Source organism: Sorex araneus, chromosome 1, assembly GCF_027595985.1.
Source record: "Sorex araneus isolate mSorAra2 chromosome 1, mSorAra2.pri, whole genome shotgun sequence".
Classification (NCBI taxonomy): Eukaryota; Metazoa; Chordata; class Mammalia; order Eulipotyphla; family Soricidae; genus Sorex; species Sorex araneus.
This window is the reverse complement of record NC_073302.1, coordinates 385585232-385611762: the sequence shown is the minus strand read 5'-3', so window position 1 is coordinate 385611762 and position 26531 is coordinate 385585232. Positions and strand designations below refer to the sequence as shown.

Sequence of the window (26531 nt, the reverse complement as noted above, 5' to 3'; positions counted from 1 at the left end):
AATGTTATTAAATTTAAATTCCAATTATACTATGCAAAAATTTCTGAAAGAGTTGCTTTTTCCTTTATTAAACGGGAAACAGGGCTACAGGGAAAATGTGTCTCTTCCTTCTCTAAGAGCTCCATAAAAGAGAGGCTGCTGCCTGGATCGTACTTGTGCTCGTGTGTTATGATGTGATATGTTTGAATACTGATTTGAAGTTACATGCTTAAGCTCTATATAGGAAAGTAGAAATTAAAAATATTTATCAAGTTCAAACTTAAATGAAGCGATAAACTAAAAACAAGCTGAGCTGGTGAGGTGGATATTATCCTCTTTTACCCACATTACCAACCAACTATATGTTCTTAAAGTAGTGATGACCAACAGGTTTTAAATAAACTCCTACTTAACGTCATCAAACTCAGTAAAGGCATCGGTCTGCAATTAGCACTAATTTGTGAAAGCACCATGTATTAAGTTCCACACAAAACATACAAACACCATAAAATTAGGCTATCCTTTCTTGACAGGGCAAGTCTTAAAACTTAGGTGTTGGAGATGGAGGGTGACAGCTGGAACAATGCTTACGTTTTTTTCTACTTCTAAAATGTCTCTGAAGGAGCATAAACTAACACACGCCATAGCCATGCCGCCACACCTTGAGACATGCTGTTTCATTCAGGGCACCTCAGAGGGGGGCTGATGAGGCCCCTCCCTGCCACAAAGGACACAGCCCGGGCAGCTGAAAGTCTGGACCAAGCAGCTGCTCTGATATCTCATATCTCACACCACTCACATTCCAAGAGTAGCGCACCCTGTTATATAGGGTTTAATTTAACAACATATTAGTAATCTCTTATAGAAGGGCTTAATGGCCCCTGGGTGAAATACAATATCTTCACACATTCTTCCCTAAGGAAAATTTTTGGGAGCATTATACTATAACAAACAGTATAAAATAAATTATTTTCATTTCTGCTTTGGGGCAGGAGTTGGGGTTCAGGATGGAAACATCCAAAATATGGTGGTGGGACAAAAGGAGAGAGAGAACCAAAGGGAATGCCCTGCCAAAGAGATGGGGTGGGGTGGGGGGTGGGAGGGATACTGGGGTCATTGGTGGTGGAGAATGGGCACTGGTGGAGGGATGGGTACTTGAGCACTGTACGACTGAAACACAAGCATGAAAAGTTGTACGTCTGTAAAAAAAAAAAATAATTTATTAAAAAAAACAAAAACCAAATATGGTGGTGGGAAGGAGTAATGGTGGTGGAATTGGTGTTTGAATATTAAGTGTAATCAAATATTGTGAAATACTTTATAAAAATTAAATTTAAAAATAAAAATTAATAAAATAAAATATCTCTGAAGACCATCTACTCTGCAGCTCAGTGTTTCACTATTTTTTAAGGGAGTCCACATAGAACAATGATTATAATGAGCGATGTCACTTCTTCCTGCTGTAGAAGAAAGCTACACCCCCCCAACCCCCCACATATACACTCACATGTACCCACACTCACATGTCATATGTCTGTATGTAAGCTCTTAGAAAAGATCAAGGATTCACCATGAGATGGCTAATACAGTAGAGTACATGGGAGAATGAACAAATGGAAGTACCTGGGAAGAAGCTCATGTCTGATTGTTTTCAGATGCACAAGGTAATTTTCTTCTTCTTCAAATTTAAAAATTTCCACTGTATTCTTAAATTCTGGGTGGTTAACAACAAAGAGATAAACTGTCTCATCTAAAGGAGGGAAAGAACAGAGTTAATTTACAAAACATATCCACAGAACCTCTCAGCAGATACTGACATTTAAATACCACTAGCAAGGAAAGGTTGCATGTTTAAGCTGTTAGATGACCCAGTTGATCATTCTTTTTCCCATCTTGCCCATCACTGTCTGATGTTATTTCTGATCACTGGTCCCCTGACCTTTAAGAGTGTTTCCTACTCCACATACAAAATTAATGTATTATTTGTTTATAGTTTGACTCAGAAATATAGCTTTTTAAATGTAATTATCATAGGTAGATTAAAAGCTTATGAGATCTAATACTCAGGCCTTAACTATTTAAAAAATTTTCAAATGTAGCATAATTTACTGTTAGCTGGAGAAATAAATGATCAACTTATTTGCATGAAGAATACAGAATGAATTCACGGGCTATTTTTACTTATTACTGATGTGATCCAATTCTACATTGCATAGTCATTTGTAAACCACTATAAATTTTTTAAATGTTGGTTGCTACTTGGCTCTTACCACTGTCTATGAAAGTGCTGATTCCATGAGGATTAAATGAAGCTAAATTAAACCCACGACTGATTCTTAATTCCAGTGCCCTTGGGTTTTCTTCTTTTAGATCCATCATCAGTATTCCTCCAGGCTTATCTGGTGCAAAGCTGTGGAGTCCTGGACATCTTAGTCCCTTTTCCAGAAAGAGAAAAAAAAATTACATACAGGTTTAAGTACTATTAAGAATTAAAGTGGGAACTATAAGTTATAAATCACAAGCAAATGGGGAGAATAGAAACATATAATAATTTGGAGACAGAAAGCTAAAGATGAACAATTATCTGATTTTTTCTGAGTGGATGAAGAAGACTGGGGAGTTATTCTTTTCAGAGGATATGGAGAAGGTTGATTTGAATAGAGAATGCTAACTCTCAAACTTCCAGCCTGCACTTTCATGCTAAAAAAAGCAATAGAGTTGGTAAATTCACTGACTTGACGAATATCAGTTAAGGCACTCCTTGTCTCATATACCCTACCCAATCTATCAGCAAATCTTTTAATCTTGTAATCAGGTAATCTTGACATTACCTGGGAAATGATGAGAATGCAAACTCTTCTCCATGACAACTAGATCCTGGTTCTGGATCGGTGTTTGCTATATAACCTGTAAATATCCCACTCATTCAAAACATCCAATTTATCATGCACTAGATCCCTGATCACATATTGTTCTATTGGGGATTCATGTATCACTGTGCCAACAGTTGGCCTTTCAAAGTGCCACAGGTTTACTTATAAGAAATTTACACATTTATTTATAAGGCAACATACATGGCACATCATTCACACCCCATACCTCATTCCTTTGGCATTACAAGTAGTTTCTTGACCATTTCTTATATTTGGTTTTTTAATATTTCTCCTGAAAAAAATGTCACAGAGTTCGCTCATTTTCAATCCCACCCTTTCACTAGACTATTATTTCTAATAGTCTATTTGTTGAATCTCTTGTATTGTTTTAAAATGGATAATTACAAATCTGTCAGAAAATAAAGAAAACTGTCTTTATATAATTTCTTTTTATTTGTTTTGGCTATTAGGAACTATAGTCAATTATTTACAGTTTTAGTGTTGCTAGGCATTTTCTTCCTTTTCTAAATATTAATGAAAAGGCAGCTAATGTTTCCCCACTAAGAATGATATTTGCTGTAGGCTTCTAGGAGGTTACTTTTAATTATTTATTTTGGTTTTCTTGAAATTATAAATTGGGTATGAGTGTAGAATTTTGATTATTTTTAGCACTCAATGAAATAATCTAGATCTTTTAATAGTCTTTGAAATTCTTATTTTAATTCAAATTTATGCATACAATAAAAACTAAGTCACTTTCTGCACAAAACTGGATGTAATAGAAATTCTCTCCGATTAAAAAACAAACTAAAACTACATAATTTTAAGGCTGGCAAGCCCAATAATTAGAGCAGATTTTTAAAAATTGCATTAAAATATGCAAATATAAAGTGTACAACCTCCACCATATTTAGGTGTACATCTCAGTAGTAGTAAGTACATTTATGTTGTAATTTAAATCTTTTTTTTATAGTCTCTTCTTTCATTTGACTCATCTATAGATGTGATGTATTTTCTTAAGTAATTTGAAAACTTATACTTATGGAATAGAAACTGTTAGATGAGTCAAAATGCTTGAAAGAATACCTGCCACCATGCACGAGTTATTCATTTAGAAATAGTGTATCACGGGAAACACTGAAGCAATGCTGAGTAAATTAAAAATGTTAAAAGAAAATTTATTGGCATGATTACAAGATCACTATGATTGTTATAAATGCCTCAGCTGAAACAGTTATACATTTCTGTGCTGGCAAACCACATGCTCCTAAATGTACACATAAGCATGTGCTTCAAAACAAGTGCAGTCCTTTTAGAAACATTTTACTCATTCTGTGTAGGAAATTAAATGCAACTTGTCTTTAAAACTCTATCTTTAATTTTGGAAGTACTTGTGGTGTTTCTGCTAAAGCCCACTGTGTTTCTCTTTCCCTCTTTGTGCTATCAACCAATATTCACAGTCTTTCAGTCTTTCATATAAAAACTATCAGGAACTCGAAGAGTGTTCCAACCCTCATTCTCATCTAGCCAAGTTCTCTCACACTTCTTGCAAGCCTGACAACTATTTTATTAGTGTTGCAACTTCTCTCTAAAGCATCTCCAAGTTTCACAAATCTCTCCTGAGTCTCAGGACCTGAAAATAAGAAATGCTGAAAAGAAACAAAATATAGTCCACCTTCAAAACCAGATACTTTTTCCTCAAGAAAAACCAAAGTTTTTCCACGCCAAAGAAGAACCATAGGCAAAACATATTCACACAGTTTTCCAATTACAGTGGACCTTAATATAGGCTGGTGTCAAATAGGCCAAACAATTTACAAGCCTTTCTATTCTAGTCCAAATCTTTTTATCCTTTTCCAGTTTTTAAGAATTAAGGCAAAAATGAAGGATACAAATAAAGTCTCACAATCATTTTCTTGTGGTAGGCTATCCCAGGAGAAAGAATAGAAAGATAGCAAAAGCATTTGTCCGTGGGAATTGCTTAAAAAACAAGGAACAACAAACGTTTAGCTTGTAACTGAGTATCTAGTGAAAGGAACAGTGGAAACTACATTTAAATGTGTGTGATGCTGTACTGACTATCCACAATAATGCCCCAAATATCCTTCTGATGACAAACTTGTAAAACAACAGAGAGACTTTTAGTATTTGATTGCAAACCAATGGGGCCATAAAAAAACAGTAAATCAAAATTGGTCAAGATTTTCCATCTCTACAATTAGAGGGCAAGGAAATTTTCCAAAAATCCTCTTCAAACGATCATTTGAGGTAGGGGAACATATTTCTAAAGGAAAGGAATTTTTGAAACAAATTATTGCTTTAGGAGCCTCATCAAATGATCTTGTAACTCCTTTACTACTGGGAAAAAAAGAGAAAACTCACCACACTAAAGAAAGCAAGACCATTGGGAAGTATGTCGATATCTTCTGAACCAGCTTCTGTAAATTCAGGAAACAGAGAAGTGTCATAATCAAATTCTGACTTTGTTTACTTTCTCAATGTCTGTATCTTTAGTGATGATTCTAATTATTTCCCAACAAACTAGTTTCTTTAATAAGTGTCAGTTTAAACCTCTTTCTGGAGTGAATTCTTTGCTTCAAATGTTAGGTATGTTATGTTTATTCACATCAAAGTCAAGTAATCACCACACTTCCAGCTATAATATGGAAAATGTTGACATCTGTACACTCTTATGATAAATATCCAGATGTCTATACAAAAGTAATTGACATCAGGGGAATATTACTTTCCGAATGAAGGGCTGATAGTCATTTAACCATGCAAATATTCTTGTCCTTTTCTCTGTTCATTCAATCTGAAGCAAACACAGACATTTCACTCATTAAAAGACATAAAAACACCTGGGATTCCATATTCCCTCTTTGAGAAACAATGCCTAGCTTGTTCTCATAAGCAAAATAAACTTTCCATTTAATCTTTAAATTTAGGTTTCAAATTACAGGAAAAAAGAAACTAGCAGAGATAATTAACAAAGAATACCACGCATCTAAGCAGGATGAAGCTTTTAACACTTTCTCTGAGTTAGACTACAATTACTATTGATTGTTTATTGATTGTCTGCAGTACACTCCATACAGCACAGCAAATAATTAGACATAAGACCTTCCCAGTCATCTCACAGTATAAATGCCACAGATAGATAAGAGACTCAAAGACAAGAAGAATAAAAATGGCTTAGATTAAGCCAAATCATGACACATTCTTTGAGTCCACAAAATCCAATCTTCCCCTTCAAGACCTCTCTAAAGGATTTCTTGAAGATTATTTCTAGGTTGTCAAAAACAGCTTCTATTAAAGCATTTTTGTTTAGATTCCTAAATTTGCATTGAGTTAGTTGCCACCAATGTTGCTGGATCTCAAACAATGGAAAAGGGCAAAAGAAACCAAACAAGAATGCCAAGAACTTCACTTTGTAGATGTCCTGTCTGCTTGCTCCTCAAATAGGAACAGGTATAGCGGAGTAGTTCCTTAACCTGGAATGTAAAGGTCCTTATGGAACATTCAAAGAGTTTCAAAGTGTCTATGAACCACCTAAAATTTTCTACAACGTAAAATTTCTTCTCCATGTCCACCTGATATGAAAAATATCTTTTTAAGCAGAGTCAAAAAGATATTTGTGGTATCTTCAAAGGAAAACACACACACAGACACATACACACACACACACTCACTCACAACTTAGCCCAAATTTGCTTTCTAAATGCAGTTAATAAGAGACTAATTAAAAGTTGTTATTCCTTAAAAAATGTCCTAAAATAACTACAAGTGTAGATGCTTACACTCATAAAAAAATATTTATAAGAAAAATGTACTGAGGGCTGGAGAGATAGTACAATGGGTAGGGCATTTGCCTTGCATGTGGCTGACCCGGGTTCAATTCCCAGCATCCCATATTATCCCCTGAGCACTGCCAGGAGTAATTCCTGAGTGCAGAGCCAGGAGGAACCCCTGTGCAACGCCAGGTGTGACCCCCCCCAAAAAAAATGTTCTGGGTGGGTCGGAGTGAGTGGGGTGCTTGCCTTACACAGGGCCAACTGGGGTCCAATCCTCTGCACCATATGTGATCCCACAAGTGCACGAGGAACAATTCTGAGCACAGAGTCAGGAGTAAACCCTGAGCACAGCCAGGTGTGGCCCCAAAACAAAAGAAAAATATAATGATGTTCTGGGGGAATAAGAGGATTGAGTCATTTTCTTTATATCTTTAATTTTTCTACAAATAATAGTATTTCGTAAGAATGAAGGACATTTTTTAAGATTTCAATCGTATTAGCTTATGATTAATCCAATTACCTAACTCTAATTTAAAAAGTAAATTTTATCTGTATCTTTCTTTAGATTATTTTCCAATTCTAGTTTTCTCTTCTTCAACAGCCATTACTACAATAGGCTTTTATCATTTCATATGACTTATTTGCTGTAATTGCTACAACAGTAAATACTGGAAATTTTTTCTTCTATAATTCATTGATAACTGTAAGCAGTACCAGTATTAATTGAAGCTAACACAGATTAAGTATATTAGATACCAAGTTCATTATAATTGTGTTAAATTATCTCATAGATTATATGTATTATATATCTACTATGCAGTATTCTATCTTATTTTATGGTGAAGAATATACTTTCTGGATTGAAGAGACAGTGTAGGGGTTAGACACTTGCCTCACCTGCAGAAGACCCTGGTTTGATCTCTCTCCACATTACATAAGGTCCCTCTATTCAACAGGCTGTGATCTCTGAGCACAGAGTGAGAAGTAGGCCCAGTGCACCACTGGGCACGGCATCTACCCACCACTGCAAAGACTTTGCCTTGCCTGTATCCTACCTGGGGTCAAACTCTTGCACCCAAATTGACCTGAAGCCCACCACATATGATCCCTGAGTGCAGAATCAGAAGTAAGCCCTGAGTATTGCCAGGTATGACACAAATCAAAAAATAAATTTTAAATGTACTTTCTGGGGTTGTGGTAATAACAGCGCACTATGCCCAGGGCCCTGGTTTGGTCCTTGCCATACTGTGGTTCTCTGAGTACCAATGAGTGTGGCTTTTTTTTTTTTTTTTTTTTTTTTTTTGCTTTTTGGGTCACACCTGGCGATGCTCAGGGGTCACTCCTGGCTCTGCACTCAGGAATTACTCCTGGCGGTGCTCAGGGGACCATATGGGATGCCGGGAATCGAACCCGGGTTGGCCGAGTGGAAGGCAAACGCCCTCCCCACTGTGCTATTGCTCCAGCCCCGAGTGTGGCTTTTTTGATGCCCCCTCCCCACCAGCACTTAGGGGTATAGCCCTCATGGTCCCTGACTCCAAAGAGCTCGAGCTGCACTGTATCCTCAAAACCTAGCCTTGTGCCATCCAGCCAAACTGTCTGAGAACCATTTAAAGTATCTCCTAAACCCATGAGCATTGTGGAGGAAATCCTTGTGCTCCTGCACAAAAGGAATGCACTACTTTTGAAAGGTAAAGCAAATTGCTCAAGAAGGCAGATATTCCATATTCCTTACTGGAAGGATTAACACTGTAAAAATGGCCATTCTATTTTGAGCATTACAATGATTCAATGCAATTCCTATTTAATCTCCAACGACATTATGTACGGAAATAGAAACAACTTGTTATAGAATTTCATATGAAACCTCAAAAGACCCCTATGATTTAAAGAGATCGTGAAACAAACACAGAATAGAGGTATCACTCTCCCTGATTGAAAACTGTACTACAAAGCTATCAGAATTAAAACAATATGGTACTGGCAAGAAAATAGACACGTAGCTCAGTGAAACAGACTTTAGAATCCAGAATTAAATCCTATATATCTGGATAGTTAATTAATGATAATGGAATAAAAATTATAAAGTGAAGAAAGGTAAATTTCAGTAAATAATTCTGAGATCACTGTCACTGTCACTGCCATCCCACTGCTCATTGATTTGCTCAAGCGGGCACCAGTAATATATCCATTGTGAGACTTATTGTTACAGTTTTTGGCATATGAAATATGCCACGGGTAGCTTGCCAGGCTCTGCTGTAGGGGCGGGATACTCTAGGTAGCTTGCCAAGCTCTCTAAGAGGGACCAAGGAATCGAACCAGGGTCAGCCGCGTGAAAGGCAAACACGCTACCGGCTGTGCTATCACCCCATTCAGAATTCTGGGATACCTGAAGTTAAATGCAAAAGAGTGAAACTGGGTCACTAACTCACTGCATATACAAAAGTTATATCAAAAGAATTAAAGGCTTCTGGGTTAGATCTGAAACTATAAAATACATTAGGAAAAAACACAGCAAAACACTCAGATATGGGCTTCTGTGATATATTCAAGGATTTAACAATAAGGGCAAGGAAAATAAAAGCAAAAATAAACAAATGGCCTTATGTCAAACTAAAAACCTTTTGCACAGCAAAAGAAACCATGACTGAAAAAAAAATAGCATGCTGCTTGATGGGAGAAAATATCTGTACTATACATCTGATACAGAACTAATATACAAAATGCAAAAGGAGCCCCAAAAATTCAAGTGCAAAAATACAAACTCCATTAAACAAACTAACAAACAACACAGGGAAAAGAGCTGAACACTTATCACAAAGAAAAGGAAGGAAGGAAGGAAGGAAGGAAGGAAGGAAGGAAGGAAGGAAGGAAGGAAGGAAGGAAGGAAGGAAGGAAGGAAGGAAGGAAGGAAGGAAGGAAGGAAGGAAGGAAAGATGAAGAGATGAAAGAAAGAGAAAAACAGATTAATGGCAAAGAGCCACAGAAATATATTCATGGGCCAGAGAGATTATACAGCAGATAAGGCGCTTAGCGCCTTGCATGTGGCAGACCTGGGTCTGATACTCAGTACAGCTTAAGGTACCCAAAGTATCTCTAGGAATGATCCCTGAATGTAGTTATGTATAAGTTCTGCGCACTGCTAAATGTAGCCCCAAAACCGAAAACAAAATCACGCTTTCTCTAAGGTTCCCCTCCTACTTTTCCTGAGTCATTTCAGTAGCAAAAACTGCCTGAAGTGCAAGCAAGGGCTGAATTCCATAACCCTGCCACACACTCGTGCTGAGTGTGGTCCCTGTTGTTCTGCTCTCTGGGAGCCCTGGTCACTGGGGCAGCGTGTGCTCTCTGGCACACTGCAGTCGTGTGTGTGCCAGCTCTGCTAACTGACGTGTACAACCCTCAGTGAGCACCACAACTAAAGGTGTTTGCACACTGTGGTCAGGAATAACCCCAATTGATCCATATGGAGACACCATGGTGACCCCCACTGGATACTGAATCATGTTGCCACAACTAAATGAGTGTTGCCTTCACCAAGTGCGTGTGGTGGCAGCACAACTAAAGTATGTGATCCCTGGCAAATGCCACAACAAAAGGTGTGTGAGACCCCTGGTCCTTGCAACAATTACAAAGAGGGTGGGAGATGGACTCACTTCCTCTAGAAAGTTTATTTAGTACAGCTGATTTCAATCCCTTCTTATATTTTCTAAAAATTAATTCGGGAGGAGGTGGGCCACACCTGATGGTACTTAGTTCTGCACTCAGGGATCATTCCTTGTCAGAAACTCAGGGGACCAGATTGGATGCTGAGAACCAACATGTAACCAGGTTGGTTGGTTACATGCAAGACAAGGGTCCTACCCACTGTGCTATCTCTCTTGCCCACTCTACATTCTTTGAGCAATTGTCTGCTGCAGAAATGACCAGCTGCTCCCCAATGTTCAAACTCTCATCTTCTTTCTTGGTTATAATAGACAGTAATGGAGCTGTTAACTCTTTACTACCCTTGCTTACAACCCTTTCTCTAAGTTCAGGCCAAAGGAATGTGAGAATAAAAGATGAAAGCAACTACTGGTAAAATAAAGAAAAAGTGGGTTGGGGAGATAATAAGATGTTATATGGCCCTTGTCTTACATCCTGCCAACACTAGTTCAAGTTCCTAGAACCATGTATGGTCCCCCAAGCACTGCACCAGGGGTCACTCCTAAGCACAGAACTAGGAATAGTACCTGAATATCACTGGGGGTGGTCAAACCTCCCTCCAATAATAAAGTAAAAGTAATATCCATGTGAACTCTTCTTTAAAATCCTTCTGGTTGTGCACGGTGACAACTGGAGCTCTAGCTATTTTATCAAGATAGAATTATGTTCAAGACAATCGATTCTTGGCCTTTTGGCTAAGATACGTGCAGTATATGTGTTGAAAACAATTGTGTTGCTTCATCAGCCTTTGTCCCTGAATAGCCATAAACATCTCAACACTGCGGTGAGCATAACCAATCTCAAAAGTTTCAAAATGTTCATTTCAGCAAAATGAATATAGTATTACCGTTTGCAAGTGTAAATGAAGAGAAAGAGAGAACTGGTCTTATCTCTTGATGGGATCAGTTTTCCTCAGGTGCATGGTTTATTACTACTTCCAAAGTGGACAGTATAAGAGAGAACCTCTCTCTCTTTACTATCTATCATAAAGTTTCTTTTTTTTCAATATGGGAATGTATGCCCAGGATATAATTACTCTTTATAACCACAAATCACTTAGTAAACAACTGTTGCTCACAATATCTAACCATAAATTATTAACCATTATGCATCACTAATGGCATTCAACAAATGTTCTTAAAGTGTGTGCTAGTCAAACAAAATCAAAAGACAAAGAAACAAAAACACAGTTCTAATTAGGTATAAAAATGTATCCCAAATGTGCTTTTAATCACTCATCGTCTCCGCTCTGTTGCCTTTTGAAGTGCCTCAGAGGCATTAAACACTTCGCAAGAGGGGCCATAGGTGACACAGTTCCTCATTCTTCCCCATTCCAGACAGCAGCTCACACACATCACAACATAAAGGTCACAAACACAGACAGATGATTGTTTAGAATACAAATGTTGTTGTGCTTGTTTCTCTCCAAGGAACCCACCATCTCTGTGAGTTATAACAACAATATATCTGGCAGTTTGTCCTGAAATTTGGCTCTACTGTCTTCTCTGAGATTTGAATTCATAGAAGGTAGGATACACAGGACCACACAGGCTAATTACTTGACAATTATTATTTCAGCAGCAAAAGTAACCTCAAATATCAGGGGCTCAACCTCTCAAGCTTGAACAACACTCCTCAGACATGCCATCTGTTTTTTGCTTAGTGACCAGTGTTGAGGGGGTCTTTGTGACTGCAGCCAGAAGGTAGGATGAAGTTGTTGAATTTCTTGGAGCTCCAGATAACTTTAGTACTAATCCATCTACACTACTGAGCACAGATTAGTTTAGTCTAGTATCTAGTGTGATTGGGCTTCTTCCTGCTGAGTTTCAGGCAGTAGTGCTAGGAGAAAGAAGGGAAGGAGGATGGATGAAAGGAAAGAGAGACCAGCAAATGTAGCAAAAGGGGGAGAAGCAGGCATATAGCAAACAGATGGAAAAATAATGAGAGGTGCACAAAGAACTAGAAGAAACTTTGAAATAGAAAATGTTGTTTTTAAAACTTTTTTCTTATGGAAGTAAAACCTTTCTGGATGTGACCCAGAGAAAGGTTGCTCCTATGCTTTTGCTAAGAGTACTATCTGGAGTGAATGAGGTAATATGGTTGTTGAGTGTGACCAACTCAAGGGCAATTTACTTATGTGCATTAAAACGTTAAACATGGATGCTTATGAATAACCATCTTATTACTATCAAATAGATGAATAAATATAAAGCTATGCATAGTGGTCCTCACTGATTATTTATAGTTGCAAAATCTGTGCATTGAGGACAGGACAGATGAATGATGGTACCTGAAAATATGAAAAAGATAGGTAAATCTGCACATGTTGATGTGCAATGTTGTTCATACTGTTGTTACAAGTAAAGCATATTTGCAGAATACTTTATTATACTGCATTTTCAAAAAGAAATAGATATTTATCATATACATATATCTGTTTGCATTTGTACTAAAAAATCATCAGAAAAGATGAAAGTAAACTATCTCTGTGATAATTTCTGTGAAGAGAGGGGGATTTTGTAGAGAGATTTTCATTTTCCAATTAAACAACTTCCCTTCCTCCTAACATATGTCAGGATAACATAACACATACTTCAGTAGCCACAAATGACAAAGAACATAGACTTTATAAAATAAGTCAGAAAAGTCACTATACAACAAAGAAATAAAGCAATAAACAGAGATATACATGTAATTAATGAATTACAGTGGGAATAAGAGAAAAAAATACAAGGTATATGAAATCAAAAGAGATTGACTACAGAGGTTTTTGTGGCTCTAATGTGATCTGTCTGCTGAAAAGCAGTAATTACTTGCCAAAATACTATTGAGGAGCTTTGTAGTGGTGATTGCCAAGGTGAAACAAGCATCTTCTTATACGTACCAATTCCTTTAATCAGGTGGCAGTTTGGAAGGTCTATGGACTCTACTTCTCGGGAGGCTTTAAGTCGACTTCTGTTTTGAAAGAATAAAATCTGTTTATATATTCCTTACTGAAAAGGTTTAATTAGTCTACAGCAATATATAAAGTAGCATAAGTCTAAAGCAGATACAAGGAAAAACAAGAACAGCATAATAAAATATTGCTGAAATTGATTTAAAACAAAAAATGCATACCACAAAGTTTTATCCATGGACATGGGCCAAAAGAAAGACACCAAATAAAATGTCTACTGCAAGTCCCTATGCAAACAAAAATATAGCATGAGGTCAAATATTCTCACAGTTTTGGAGTCGTGGACTGAGTTCCTGATTTAAGTCAGAAGCCCTGTCTTCCTTCTGAGGACCCGAAAGAGGGGGAAAAAAAAAAAAAAGTGGTGTTTTTAAATGCTTAGACCCTCTGCAAAATGACATGGTAACCAAAAGAAGTCCAAAAGATAATGGCTTTTATAGTTAAAAGACAAATGTTTACTGAGAAATAACAAAGAAACCTACACATTGTTACTTCAATTTTTAGAAAAATCTATAAAGTAAAAGGTCTCATTCCATAATTCTATTTATTAAGGTGAACAGGCCAGAAAGCACCAACTAATTTAACAAAATTAGCTGCAGTTATTTCAAGAAGTCTCAAGTAAAAGAGTAGTCAGAAATGGTTGAGCTCTAATAAAATACTTTCCCCCTGCGTGTCCACCCTAGAATAAAGGACCCGGAGCAGCTTAGGCAAGCACATGAAGGGTCTGTAGTTTTGAAGGTCACTACAGGCTTTGCCAGCTCCTCAGCTGTTCTCTTTGTCTCTCACTCTCTTCCTGTTCTCTAAGTTATAAATAATAACAATAGTGCTTGCAGAGTAGTTTAGATTTTTGTAAAGTGGTTCACACATAACACACTTTACAGACAAAATAACAATTTGCCGCTTGTCTCTCTCCTATTTATATTCTTGACAGCTGACTTCTAGACTCCTACTACGGGGAAGGCTACTGGTTTCTCAGCAAAAGGGGAGAAAGTCTACCCTAGAGAGACAGAATTAATAACAAGAGGTGGCTAATCTGTATCTTGGCAATGGATGTCAACTGTAAAGCTTCTAACTCAAGTGTATTCTAGTAGACATCTGAAGTCACAATACAAATAGCCAGTTTCTTGAAGCAATGTAGCAATAAAGAAAAGGCAATACAATTAAAAATACAGAAAATATTGATATAAAAATACAACAAAGTGGGTCTGGAGCAATAGCACAGCAGGTAGGGCATTTGCCTTGCACATAACCGACCCGGGTTCGATTTCCAGCATCCCATATGGTCCCCTGAGCACTGCCAGGGGTAATTCCTGAGTGCAGAGCCAGGAGTAACCCCTGTGCATTGCCAGGTGTGACCCAAAGAGCAAAAAAAACAAAGTGTAAAAGTGAAACAAAAAATAAGTTGAACTTGTTTAAGAATCCATTTTTAACTAAAGTAGTAACTGCAGTAAATCTGGTGATGAAGAAAACGCTGTGACTGAAAATCGTGGGTAGGAACAGGAAATCACTTTACAGTTACAATTGAGTCTGCCACTGACCTAAATAATTCCCCCCCACCAAAAAGAAGTTAATTTTATTCTTAAAACACACCTAACACACCTATGAGGGTAACAGCTAGGATGCATGCTTTGATCCCCTTCGGACCCCGAGACTCCCCAGGCATACCCAGGAGTGTGTCCTGGGTACCTCACAGAGAGTAGCCCCAAACCAGAAAAAAAAAAAAAAAGCTATTGAAGGAGTTTTCCTCATAAGCCTGGCAAGCTACCCCTGGTGTATTCAATGCCAAAAAACAGTAACAAGTCTCACAATGGAAACGTTATTGGTGTCCGATTGAGCAAATCCATGAACAATGGGACATCAGTGCTAGGACAGTGCGATGCTGTCTTCATAATCACTATTTTAGGAAGGAGGAAACTGACTCAGAAGTGATCTGACTTTCCTGACCTCTACACTCTAGAACCTCCTCCCTCATTTACTCCTGTAATTTAAAAGGAATAAAGAGATCTATGTTTTGTTTGTTTTGGGTCACATCTGGCAGTGCTCTGGGCTTACTCCTGGCTCTGCACTCAGAGCTTACTCCTGGCAATCTCAGGGTGCAGGGGATGGAACCCAGGTTAGTGCAAGACGAGTGCACTCACTACCCAGGTGCTATCTCCAGGCTGAGGTCTGTATTTTAACTTGAGCAGCAAGGTTGCAGTCACTGGAAAGATTAATAACTCAATCTTGCTTTTTTGCTTTTAAGTGCATCTTTTCATTCACAGTTGAAGTTCATATTTTAATCAGTTAACATTCTCATTAAAAATATTATTAACTATTACTTCATAGCATATGAAGGGAGTCCCAAGAAAAATCAGGGACAAGAATTCCAACTAAATACTCCATAAACTCTGTGGTTACAGGGCTATATAAATAATAAATCTATGGAAACATTTTAAAAAATACCATAGTCAAGATAGCATTCCAAAAGAAAATCTAGAGCTGGAGATAAAATAAAGGACTTTACTCTCAATATATCACTGTCACTGTCATCCCGCTGCTCATCGATTTGCTCGAGCGGGCACCAGTAACATCTCCACTGTGAGACTTGTTGTTACTGTTTTTGGCATATTGAATACGCCATGGGTAACTTGCCAGGCTCTGCCATGCAGTGAGACACTCTCGGTAGCTTGCCAGGCTCTCCGAGAGGGGCGAAGGAATCGAACCCAGGTCAGCCATGAGAAGACAAATGCCCTACCTGCTGTGCTATCTTAAACGATTTATTATTAACAATTTTATGTAAAATCTGCTCAGAAATTTGAAAACTATACTCAGCTACTTTTGCATCAATACGCACCTAATTCAGGCTGAACACCTACTCTCTGAGGTACCTCTGGCATACAAAAAACAGAACTCACAGCTTTAATTTGTTTTCTTCCTCAAAGTGACAATCTAGCAATTCTACATAAAGTATGAAAAGGATCCGCCATACCTCCTAGAGGCCTTCATTTTTTTTCTACGTATAAAAAAAGGGGAAAGTAGCCAAGATGAACTCCAAGGTTCTGCTAATGATAAATAATTCAGGAAAGAGATACAGGGACAAGTATCATCTGCAATTTCATCAACTTTCTGCATCACATGCTGGTTTATGTGTTGATTTTATAGAACATTGCTATTATGTCCATTTGACTATACAAAAAATAGAGATCATGATGATTGTTAACTACCTGTTTCAAAGATAGTCTGTAACAATTAAATAAAATCAAGGTAATGTGATGTTACATGTTCAGCAATTTACTACAGTGCACTTTTCAGAGCCAACTCAAGTTTGCACAAATGACTAAAGATTACATGTTGCTGATGTGTCCATTGTTATCATCTAGTTTAGTTGCACAACATCACCTCAAGATATGGGAGCTGTGACTGTGGGACTTTGAGTTAATCAAAGAACTTTTTCTATCTTTATGATGAGAATTCTGTTTCTTTTCTGAACCATCATTAAAATTCTTTGTAAAAACCTGAACTTTATGATTATTGAGATAACATGGCTTACGAGAGTGTTAGTATTTATCGGCCTTCTAAAGAGTATCAGTAGAAAATTGCAAGGCAGTGGGGTGAGGGAGTGGCTGACAAAAGTATCAGTTTCCTACCAATTAAACTTAGTTTCTGGATTAAGCAAATCCTCCTGATAAACCTACAGCCATACTTAGTAAGCACTTTTCTTCCATGCCACTCTCCGCTATGGAGGCAGGTATGCCAAATGTTTGTTTTCCAAGCATTCTTTATTTCTAGGTGTATAGACCTAGACTTTTAATTTAAATAAAATTTTTTTTTCTTGACACAAGGGGCAAAACACAAGTAAAGAGTCAACGGACACTGTACCCCTTACCACTTGAACATACATACTTGGGACTGTGGCAACCTCAACACATTGGAGAACAAAACGCTAACAGCAAAGAATCAAAGAACAAAAATAAAAGAATCAGTTTACTGATACGTTCAATCAGTTCAATCACTCAGTGGATGTGTTCTCAAGCCGCTCTCTTTGCTCCCTATCCTTATGTCCTTGGCATGCTTATGAATGAAGTAGGTCAGAGACTCAGAGTCAGAACCATTCTGCACACATTTATTCCCAATCACAGCTGGCTTTCCTTGGAACCCAGAACCCGCTTCAGATACAGGGCTCGAGACAACCACTCCTGGTTTATTAAAATGGATGCTCAAGAAGAAAACTATCTGCCTTCTCTGATCTAGGTTCCTTTGCTGGTTTTGTTTTTAATCACATCCTTTTTTAAATTAAATTCTGGTTATTTTTCTTTTAGCTCTGATTATGTTCATTACACAAGAGAGTAAACACTGCCTTTCTTCAAAAGAGTCAACATTCATTTCTCCAATGATCCCCAGCAGAAATGTTACCTCATGTTTCTTAAATTGGGATCCAGTGACACTCAAGTAGTTCATGTACAAAACTGAGTGGCAAAAAAACCCACGAACATTCTGAATGGGAAAAATACATCTTTATTTAAAGCTGTAACCACAATCGAGAATTTCCTTTGTTGGTAAGTGCAGAAAACAAGGCACAGAATTACCAGTAGCTCAGAGTTGTCACTAATACAAATTACAGTCATTGCTGGGGTCAGAGACAGAGCTCAATGGTTCAGCACTGCTTCACATGTGAGAGACCCCCACTTAATTCTCACTGGTCCTCTCAGTACCAAAGGGACCAACTCTTCACCCTCCAGCACAGAGCTGGTCATGGCTTCTGAGCACTGCCAGGTATGGTTCCAACACCAAAAAAAAAAAAAAAAAAACATTATTATATAACACTTCAGTTGCTGGGCTGGAGTGATAGCACAGCAGCGGTAGGGCGTTTGCTTTGCAAGTGGCTGACCCGGATTTGATTCCTCCACCCCTCTCAGAGAGCCTGACAAGCTACCGAGAGTATCCCGCCCGCACAGCAGAGCCTGGCAAGCTCCCTGTGGCATATTCGATGTCAAAAACAGTAACAAGTCTCAAGATGGAGATGTTACTGGTGCCCACTTGAGCAAATCAATGAGCAACGGGATGACAGTGACAATGATGGTGATTTCAGTTGCTACATATGTCTCCAAATGACATGAACAATCAAGGCCACATCAAATTATCAATAGTCAGATACTCAACTACCTCTAGATCTTTTTCTTTTCCTTTGCTTTTTGGGTCACATCCTGCAATATTCAGGAGTTACTCCTGGCTCTGCACTCAGAAATTACTCCTGGCAGTGATCGGGGAACCAAATGGGATGCTGGGGATCAAACCTGGGAAGGATGAGTGCAAGGTAAACAAACGCCCTACCCACTGTACTATCGCTCTGGCCTCCCTCTAGAGCTTTTTAAGGTTTTGCTTAGGCCTTAGTAAAAGTTTAGTCTGCTTATAAAAAAAAACATGATGTTACATGATTTATTGGGCTGGAGCGATAGCACAGCAGGTATCTCGTTTGCCTTGCACATGGCCAACCTGGGTTCGGGTTCGATTCCTCCGCCCCTCTCGGAGAGCCCGGCAAGCTACCGAGAGTATCTCGCCCGCATGGCAGAGCCTGGCAAGCTACCTGTGGCGTATTCGATATGCCAAAAACAGTAACATGAAGTCTCACATGGAGATGTTACTGGCGCCCGCTCGAGCAAATCGATGAGCAACGGGATGCAGTGATACAGTAATACATAATTTATTAGACTTTTAATGATTATTTTAATGATAGAACATAAATATTTAACTTAGTATTAAATTAATTCATATTTAAGCCTGTTTGATAATCTTGTGCATTTCTTATGCACATAAAATTATGTTGAGTCAAAACTTCATCAAACTGCCCAAAGGGATGCACTGCAGAAGCAAATCTAAAAATTCCTGCCTAAACATTACTGTCATCAAAAGTAATAGTTGTGGAAGCCTTAAATTGGGTCTGGCATTGTTCTAGCATTTTATATGAATGAATTCAAATGTTTCTTCCTCACAGTTGCATTTTGGAGCAAGTGGTTTTATTACTTAACCTACAAAGCAGTTCACTAGCAATGAAATGTGAACTAGTTCTCGTCTCAGGTGTAATGAGTAATTGTCATCCCATTGCTCATCGATTTGCTCGAGCGGGCACCAGTAACATCTCCGTTGTGAGACTTGTTGTTACTGTTTTTGGCATATCGAATACACTATGGGTAGCTTGCCAGGCTCTGCCATGCAGGCGGGATACTCTCGGTAGCTTGTCCGGCTCTCCGAGAGGGATGGAGGAATCAAACCCCTGTCGACCGCGTGCAAGGCAAACGCCCTACCTGCTGTGCTATCGCTCCAGCTCTCAGGTGTGATAAGGAAATTCATTCAGGCTTTCTGGCCACAAATCATGAGCAAAGCCTTCGCCTTACAAAAGCAGTCATTCAATTCTATCTCCAGTTCTCTCACTGGGGAACAGCATGAGCCTGCCAGAACTCCTGAGCAAACTGAGGCACTGGCTCATGAGGACAATCTGGTATTACTGTCCAGGCTGCAGCACCAACTGCTAACTGGGAGCTCACCATCAAGAACAGGTATTACTTTGTTCTGTATCTCACTTTACATTTACATTGCCTTTACATTTACAAACAACTGATAGGGTTTTATCTTTTAAATACAGAACATCAAAACTTCAAGAAATCCCCTCCCATCAGCACTGTCAAGCTTGCAACGTGATAACCAAGAATTTTTGCACAGACAAGTAAAAGCTGGGAAAATTGGCCCCCCTTGGTAGAGAAAGTACGAAATTGTGGGGAACTAGCACAAATTCTATTTGGAATCAGAAGACCTAGTTTAGAGTACATTCAGGCTGAATACTCATTCTTGACACAACTAAATTGTTACCAACTTCTGGGTTACTAGGAACTTTCCTCCAGAAAGCCTCAGTTTCAACACAGAATCTAGAAAGGAAGACAGAGGTGAAAAACCATATAAAAGCAAAAAAGGAATGCAGAAAGGCTTTCTTTCCAAATGTTAATAAATCTACATTTTAGTTTAGTAGAAAGAACTTCTGGCACTTTGACATAGAAACCAATACAGAGTAATCACACCAAACAAACAAACAAAAAACAGAAGAAAGGTATTTTGCTGTGTTCGGTGGGGGGGGGGGTTGGCTTTGGTGTTGGTTTTGGTTATTTTGGTTTTGGTTTGTTTCTTAAAAAAAAAAAAAAAAAAAAAAGACCAACTCTCCAACCCTGTTCAAAGGCAGCCGAGGTACTTGTTGGAAGAGTCAGTTAACAGCTGTGAAGTAAAAGGTGTTAGGCCAAAGCAGAAAGCTGACATTCTTCAAAATATTCAGGCCCACACATGGATCCATAGTATGGATCTTTAGTACGCTGAAGTTGCATGAATCATTCAAGGGTGTGTACTTTCAAACAAGAAGCAACTGGCCTGGGGATAGTTGTGTGTGTTTTTTATTTTTCTCAAGTAAGAAGTTGTGGGAAAGCTTCAGATACATGCCATTCTCCCCTTGAATGCCAGAAACCAGACCGTTCAGAAGGAAACTGACAACAAGGAGTTCATTTAGCTATCTGGAACATACTTTTATTGAAAAAAGAATAATTATCTGAAATTCAAGTTGGAGGTTTGTGGATATGTGGAGGAGAAATAATGCCAGTATCATAGATTAATTCTAAAATCAGAAAAATGGAACAACTGACAGCAGATGAAAGAGGGGAAAAGAAAAGTTTCTGCTTCATCAAAAAGCTTTGCCTTATGGAAAGTTGAAAACAGAATGTCTTGAAATAGACTTAAAAGAGAAACTACGCACCTGACCTTAAGCTCTCAATGGTAGGCATCTGGTATTGTGCAGTCCTAAGGTTGCCAAATAAATCATAGAGTTCCCAGAATTTCAGATAATGGATGTTGTTTTAATATAATTGTGAGCCAAATGTGGCAATATGCTTAAATTTTAAAAAATGATTTCTTGCTTACCTGAAATTTGATTTTAAGTGGGTGGCCTGCATAATTATTATTTGCAAAATATGGCCACACCCCTGCCATCCCAATATCCCATATCTGCTAATATGGGGCCTCAACTATCCAGTAAAGCCATACCCCAACAAATTTATTTATGTTGTATTTCTTCTCAACAAAGTATACTATCCTCAGGTCTTTCCAAAGAGAATATAGAGGCCAGAGGGATAGTAAAGCAGGTAGGGACTTGCCTTGCATGTGACCAACTCAGAATTGATTTCTGGCACCCAGTATAGCCCCCTGAACTCTGTCAGAAGTGACATCTGAGCACAGAGTCGGGAACAAGTGGTATACCACTAAGTACAGCTCCCCAAAAGAAATAGAGAGAATTAATAAATGAACGTGCATGACCTATCAGGCATGACTATGCCAATAAATTTCATTTACTTTTTTTTTTTTTTTTTTGCTTTTTGGGTCACACCCGGCGATGCATAGGGGTTACTCCTGGTTCTACACTCAGGAATTATTCCTGGCGATGCTCAGGGGACCATATGGGATGCTGGGATTCGAACCCGGGTCAGCTGCATCCAAGGCAAACGCCCTACCCCCTGTGCTATCGCTCCAGCCCCTCATTTATTTTTTTAATAGTTTTGCAATTGTAACTTTTTTTTGCTTTTTTTGGGGGGGGGTCCACACCCGGCAATGCACAGGGATTACTCATGGCTCTGCACTCAGGAATTACTCCTGGCGGTGCTCAGGGGACCATATGGGATGCTGGGAATCAAACCTGGGCCGGCCGCGTGCAAGACAAACACCCTACCCGCTGTGCTCCAGCCCCACAATTGTAAAATTTATCACTCCAAGAGAGTTAAAACTAGAGACTTAAGATACGAATCTAAGATGGGTAATACTAAATTAAGATGGGTAAAAATTATTAATTGAGAACATAACTTTCCACACTGGTGATCTGTATATTAGAAGCCTGTGAATTTTGTTCATCTTGCCTTTGAAAATGAAAGCTGGACAAATTATACAAAATCATCCAACTCTAGGGCAGGAGAGATTGAGCAGAGTGGGTAGGGTGATTACCTTGCATGCATCCATAGCATGCATAGTTTGATCCATAGCATCCCAGATAGTGTCCCCAGCACTGCCAGGAGTGATTCCTGAGTCAGGACTACCCCTGAACATAGCAAGGTGTGGCCCCAAAACAAACACAAAACAAAAAATCATCCACAAAATGTAATGGGCACTTACCTAACAGGAAAACTAAGATGTCATGTGCATTTCTTATCAGAAAGAATTCCTCCCACAATTCTAACCCCCTTCCAGCCCTTCTTTTTCCCCTTTGTGTTCTATTTACTGTTTAAAAAAGTAGTAAGCACAGTACTGCAGAGCAGGTACTAGGAAGAGGTACAGTAACATCACCTTTGGCTTCCTTATTTCAACCCTGGGCTTCTGGACTTAGAACCTTGTTATTCTTTCCTGCTACAGTACCTTAACTGTATATCCATTTACTCTATTCTGGTACTTACCATCTTTACCTACATTTTACTAATTAACTTTTGCTGGAGGTGGGTACAACCAGTAGTGCTTGGGGCATACTCCTGGCTCTGAACTCAGGGTTGACTCCTTTGGGGTTCAGTGGATCATCTGTGTGTCAGGATTGAACCTGGTTGACCTTGTGCAAGTTAAGGGCACTACCCATTATACTATCACCCTCGGTCTTTTACCTGCATTTTAGAATTATCCTAAGAACTCCTTTGGGTTAAAAAGTAGCTATAATTTTCGGCCAGAAAGAATACAGGGACTAAGGTGCTTGCTTTGCATGGGATCAACTTTAGCTCCATCCTTAGCACTATGTAAGGTCCCAGAGGTCTGCAAATGGTTCCCAAACAATGCCAGGAGTGTTGGCTCAGGACAGCTTAATGTGGCCCAAAAACCAATGAAAACAAACAGAACAACAAAAAAACGCAACTATCCATGTTTGGGTACCACTCCAGCTAACTGAAAACCCAGACATCAGCCTTCTAAGAGATCCCAAAGTGCAGCCCAGAGGGAGATGCCCTGTTAACACACCAAGCTCCATCCTCATCTCTACTGGCTTTGGTCTGTAACTCAGAACAATCAGGCTCCATGTACATAGTTAAATAGGTTCCCGTCTTCATTTTCAAAAGCTCCCAATAAACATTGTATTCTTTGCCTATCAAAACAGGCCCCAACTGCCCATTTATGTTTAACCTCAAAGCCTGCCCTTGGCCCATGCCTACTATTCTTATCCCTTATTCTATGCTCCCTTCAAATCCTGGCTGTTACATCTCTTCTCAATCCCTCACTTTTTCCTTTTGTTCATATTTCAGTTCATCGGCATGGCCTCCTTGATTCTCATATGCATCTCACCTATCCTTCAAGGCCAAACCAAATTAATTCCTTTCTCCCTCTACAACTTTACCTTCAATGTAGTATTTTGATTTAACTCACAGAGGTTCATATACTTGTATCTGACCTGAACATCCTTATTTAGAGTTTTGCTTTATTCTCTCATCCCTTATAATAAGTTAATTTGGGGGGTAAGGGCAATTTTATTTTGGGGCCTGGGGGGAGAGTGCTCAGGGCTTACTCCTGCCTTTGTGCTCCTGGCAGCTTAGGGGACCACTTATGCTACTGAGGGTTGGTAAAGCAAGCATCTTACCTGTTGTACTATCTCTCTGGCCCCAAGGCACACTTTTTAAGGAGTAAGAAACAGGCCTTACTTTATTACAAGGGGCCTTGGAAAGCACACTACAGAAAGTAGTTTTCATGATTTTTAAAATTATTTTGCATGCAGTTTATAAAATCTGAGTTGATCATTTAGAATCTATGACATATACCGCCACCTTTTTTCCCCTTTATAACTGAAATGTAAGGTAGAGAAGGTTTGTCCTAGATAGAGCATTCTGGCCTCCGAGTTTCAAGTCTACAGATAAATAGGACCTGATGTAAGAACTGCGGCTTTGTGCCAAAATGAGATAACTGAAGAGTTCCCAAACTCTGCAGGGCAGGGAGAGAGAACCACCTTATTCAAAAACCAAGGCTGTGTGTACAACAAAGAGCTGGGGCACTTGAATGACTTGAAACAAAACTGCATTGAAACAAAACATCATTCAAATGCACGAGTAATCCTTTCTGTTTTTCAGTTAACCCGAGAGAAAATACAAGGGAATCGCTATTAGACTATCAACGTAGAAAACTTTGCAAGCAGCAAAGACTCAAACTTCCTAGAAAGTTTCAGCCCAACAGCGCTGAGGTTTACTGGAAGAGGGAGGGGAGAGGGTGGGAATCGGGTCCCGGGGGTGCAAATGGAACGGGGCGGGGGGGGAGGGGCGGGTAAGAGGGAGGGTGTGGCACAAACAACAGCGGAGCTGAGCACGCCTGAAGCTTCCCCGGGGCCTTGCAGTTCTACAGTCCCTCCAAGGCCTGCTCGCTCCGTCGCAGCCTTTGGTCCCCCGAGCTTGGGGACTGGCGGTCCGGGCGGGTCCTGGGAGAAAAGCGGCGCTCGAATGGCTCGGTCCCAAACAGCCCCCACCTACCTGAGTGCCAGGAATCGTTCGCCCAGGAGCGCCAGCGCCAACCCCATCAAACTCAGCGCGACCACCCGCCCCATGGTGCAGCATACGGCGTTGCCTCGCGGGGCCCGGCCGGGGAGCACTGTGGGCGGCGCCCGCTGCCCGGCTCGGCGGGTAGGCGCGGGTGCGCGCTCCGCCCCGTCCCCGGCCTAGGCCGCGTTCCTGCCGGGGCCGCGGGGGCTCCGCCCTCGGCCGCCGTCTCCGCCAACCTACTTCCCCCGCACCTTTCCGGGACCCGGGGCTGCCGTCCCCCCGCCCGCATCAAGCGAAAGGCGACCTTCGAACTTTGGATTCCTGCCCACTCGTTGCCCAAACAGCTCCCACAAATAACCTCAGGCAACCTGCAGAGCTGTCTCAGTTCCCCAGTCTTCAAAGACATTCCTTACTCCTCGGTCCTGTAAGAAACTTCTGGATGCCCCCCCCCCCCCCGTTTCCTACCATGCCCCACCCCAAGATAAGATAGTGGATCAGGTCTTGGAAGTTTTTCGCATTGGAGTCAATTTTTATAACAGGAGTGGGGATAGAGATGTTCAATTTCTAATAATGGTTTTGCTGGACTAAAGAGCTAAAGATCAAGACAACTTTGGGATCTAAACTGAGTTTATTAGAATGAGTGACTTGACTTCACTGGGAGCTGTAGCTCAGATGGAACCCATGCTTTGCAGTATGAGGCCGTGGGTTCTATCCCAACGTGTATGTGCCTATCTACATATATGTACATATACATATACACACACCTATATATATACACAAATATGTATCGCTATATCTACATGTGTGTGCATATATATAAATGAATTTACCCATTCACTCGGATATAGATTGGAACATGCTTGAAATAAACTAGTGATTTCCACAGTGTTTACCACCCACACGTTGTAGACAGAAATGGTCACAATTGCCAATTTTCAAGAAATACCAACTTGGGACTGGAGCAATAGCACAGCGGGTAGGCCGTTTGCCTTGCACGCAGCCAACCCGGGTTCTATTCCCAGCATCCCATATGGTGCCCTGAGCACTGCCAGGGGTAATTCCTGAGTGCAGAGCCAGGAGTAACCCCTGTGCATTGCCAGGTGTGACCAAGAAAAGAAAAGAAAAAAAAAAAGAAATACCAATTTAAAAAAGCCTTTCAAATACAAACAGGTTACAAACAGGTTAAATGTTTCTAACCTGTCCCCCACCCACACCCAAGTCACACCAGAAAATAAAAGAAGCTCCCTCTGTTTCTGTGTGTATTACTGGTTCTCGCCTAAGGATTATGAGAATGTATTTGAATGTCAAGAGCTAAATAGTTGTTCTTTGAAAGCACAGGCTTTTGTGAGTCTTGACCCCCTCTGACAGTAGTGAACACAATACAGGGCAGAATATCTATGGATTTTAGAATAAAAAGTACAGGACTGCAAAGAAGGCCAGTTAAAAGCAATTATCAAAATGGAAGTCTGATCTGGAGATAGAATCAAAGTACAGGGGGTTACTGCCTTTCACTCTGTCTACCCAGGTTTGATTGGTTACCCCATAGGGTCTCCTGAGCACTGCCAGGGATGATCCTTGAAGACAGAGTCAGGCGTAAGCCTTGAATACAGCTGGGTGTGGCACCACCGCAACAAGAGTTTGTGTTTTACTTATACAGTAAAGCAATGAGCACTAGTTAATAAGAGTAAGTAACAAAGTTTAACATCATTCGAACCATAATAACTGTAAATGTTATTAAATA

The 26531-nt window shown here is 39.7% G+C and overlaps 1 protein-coding gene across 1 annotated transcript in view; it reads right to left on the bottom strand.

Annotated features, from left to right (window-relative positions):
* PON2 (paraoxonase 2) overlaps window positions 1–25062 on the bottom strand; it is a 32442-nt gene extending 7380 nt beyond the window's left edge. Inside the window, exons 1-5 of the mRNA XM_004602196.2 lie at window positions 24782–25062; window positions 13230–13300; window positions 5235–5290; window positions 2250–2415; window positions 1603–1729 (exon numbers count right to left, since the gene is read on the bottom strand). Of these exons, the coding sequence (XP_004602253.1) occupies window positions 1603–1729; window positions 2250–2415; window positions 5235–5290; window positions 13230–13300; window positions 24782–24855 (494 nt within the window). The 5' untranslated portion in view covers window positions 24856–25062. The remainder of the gene's footprint in view (window positions 1–1602; window positions 1730–2249; window positions 2416–5234; window positions 5291–13229; window positions 13301–24781) is intronic.
* Between the last annotated feature and the right edge of the window lie 1469 nt (window positions 25063–26531).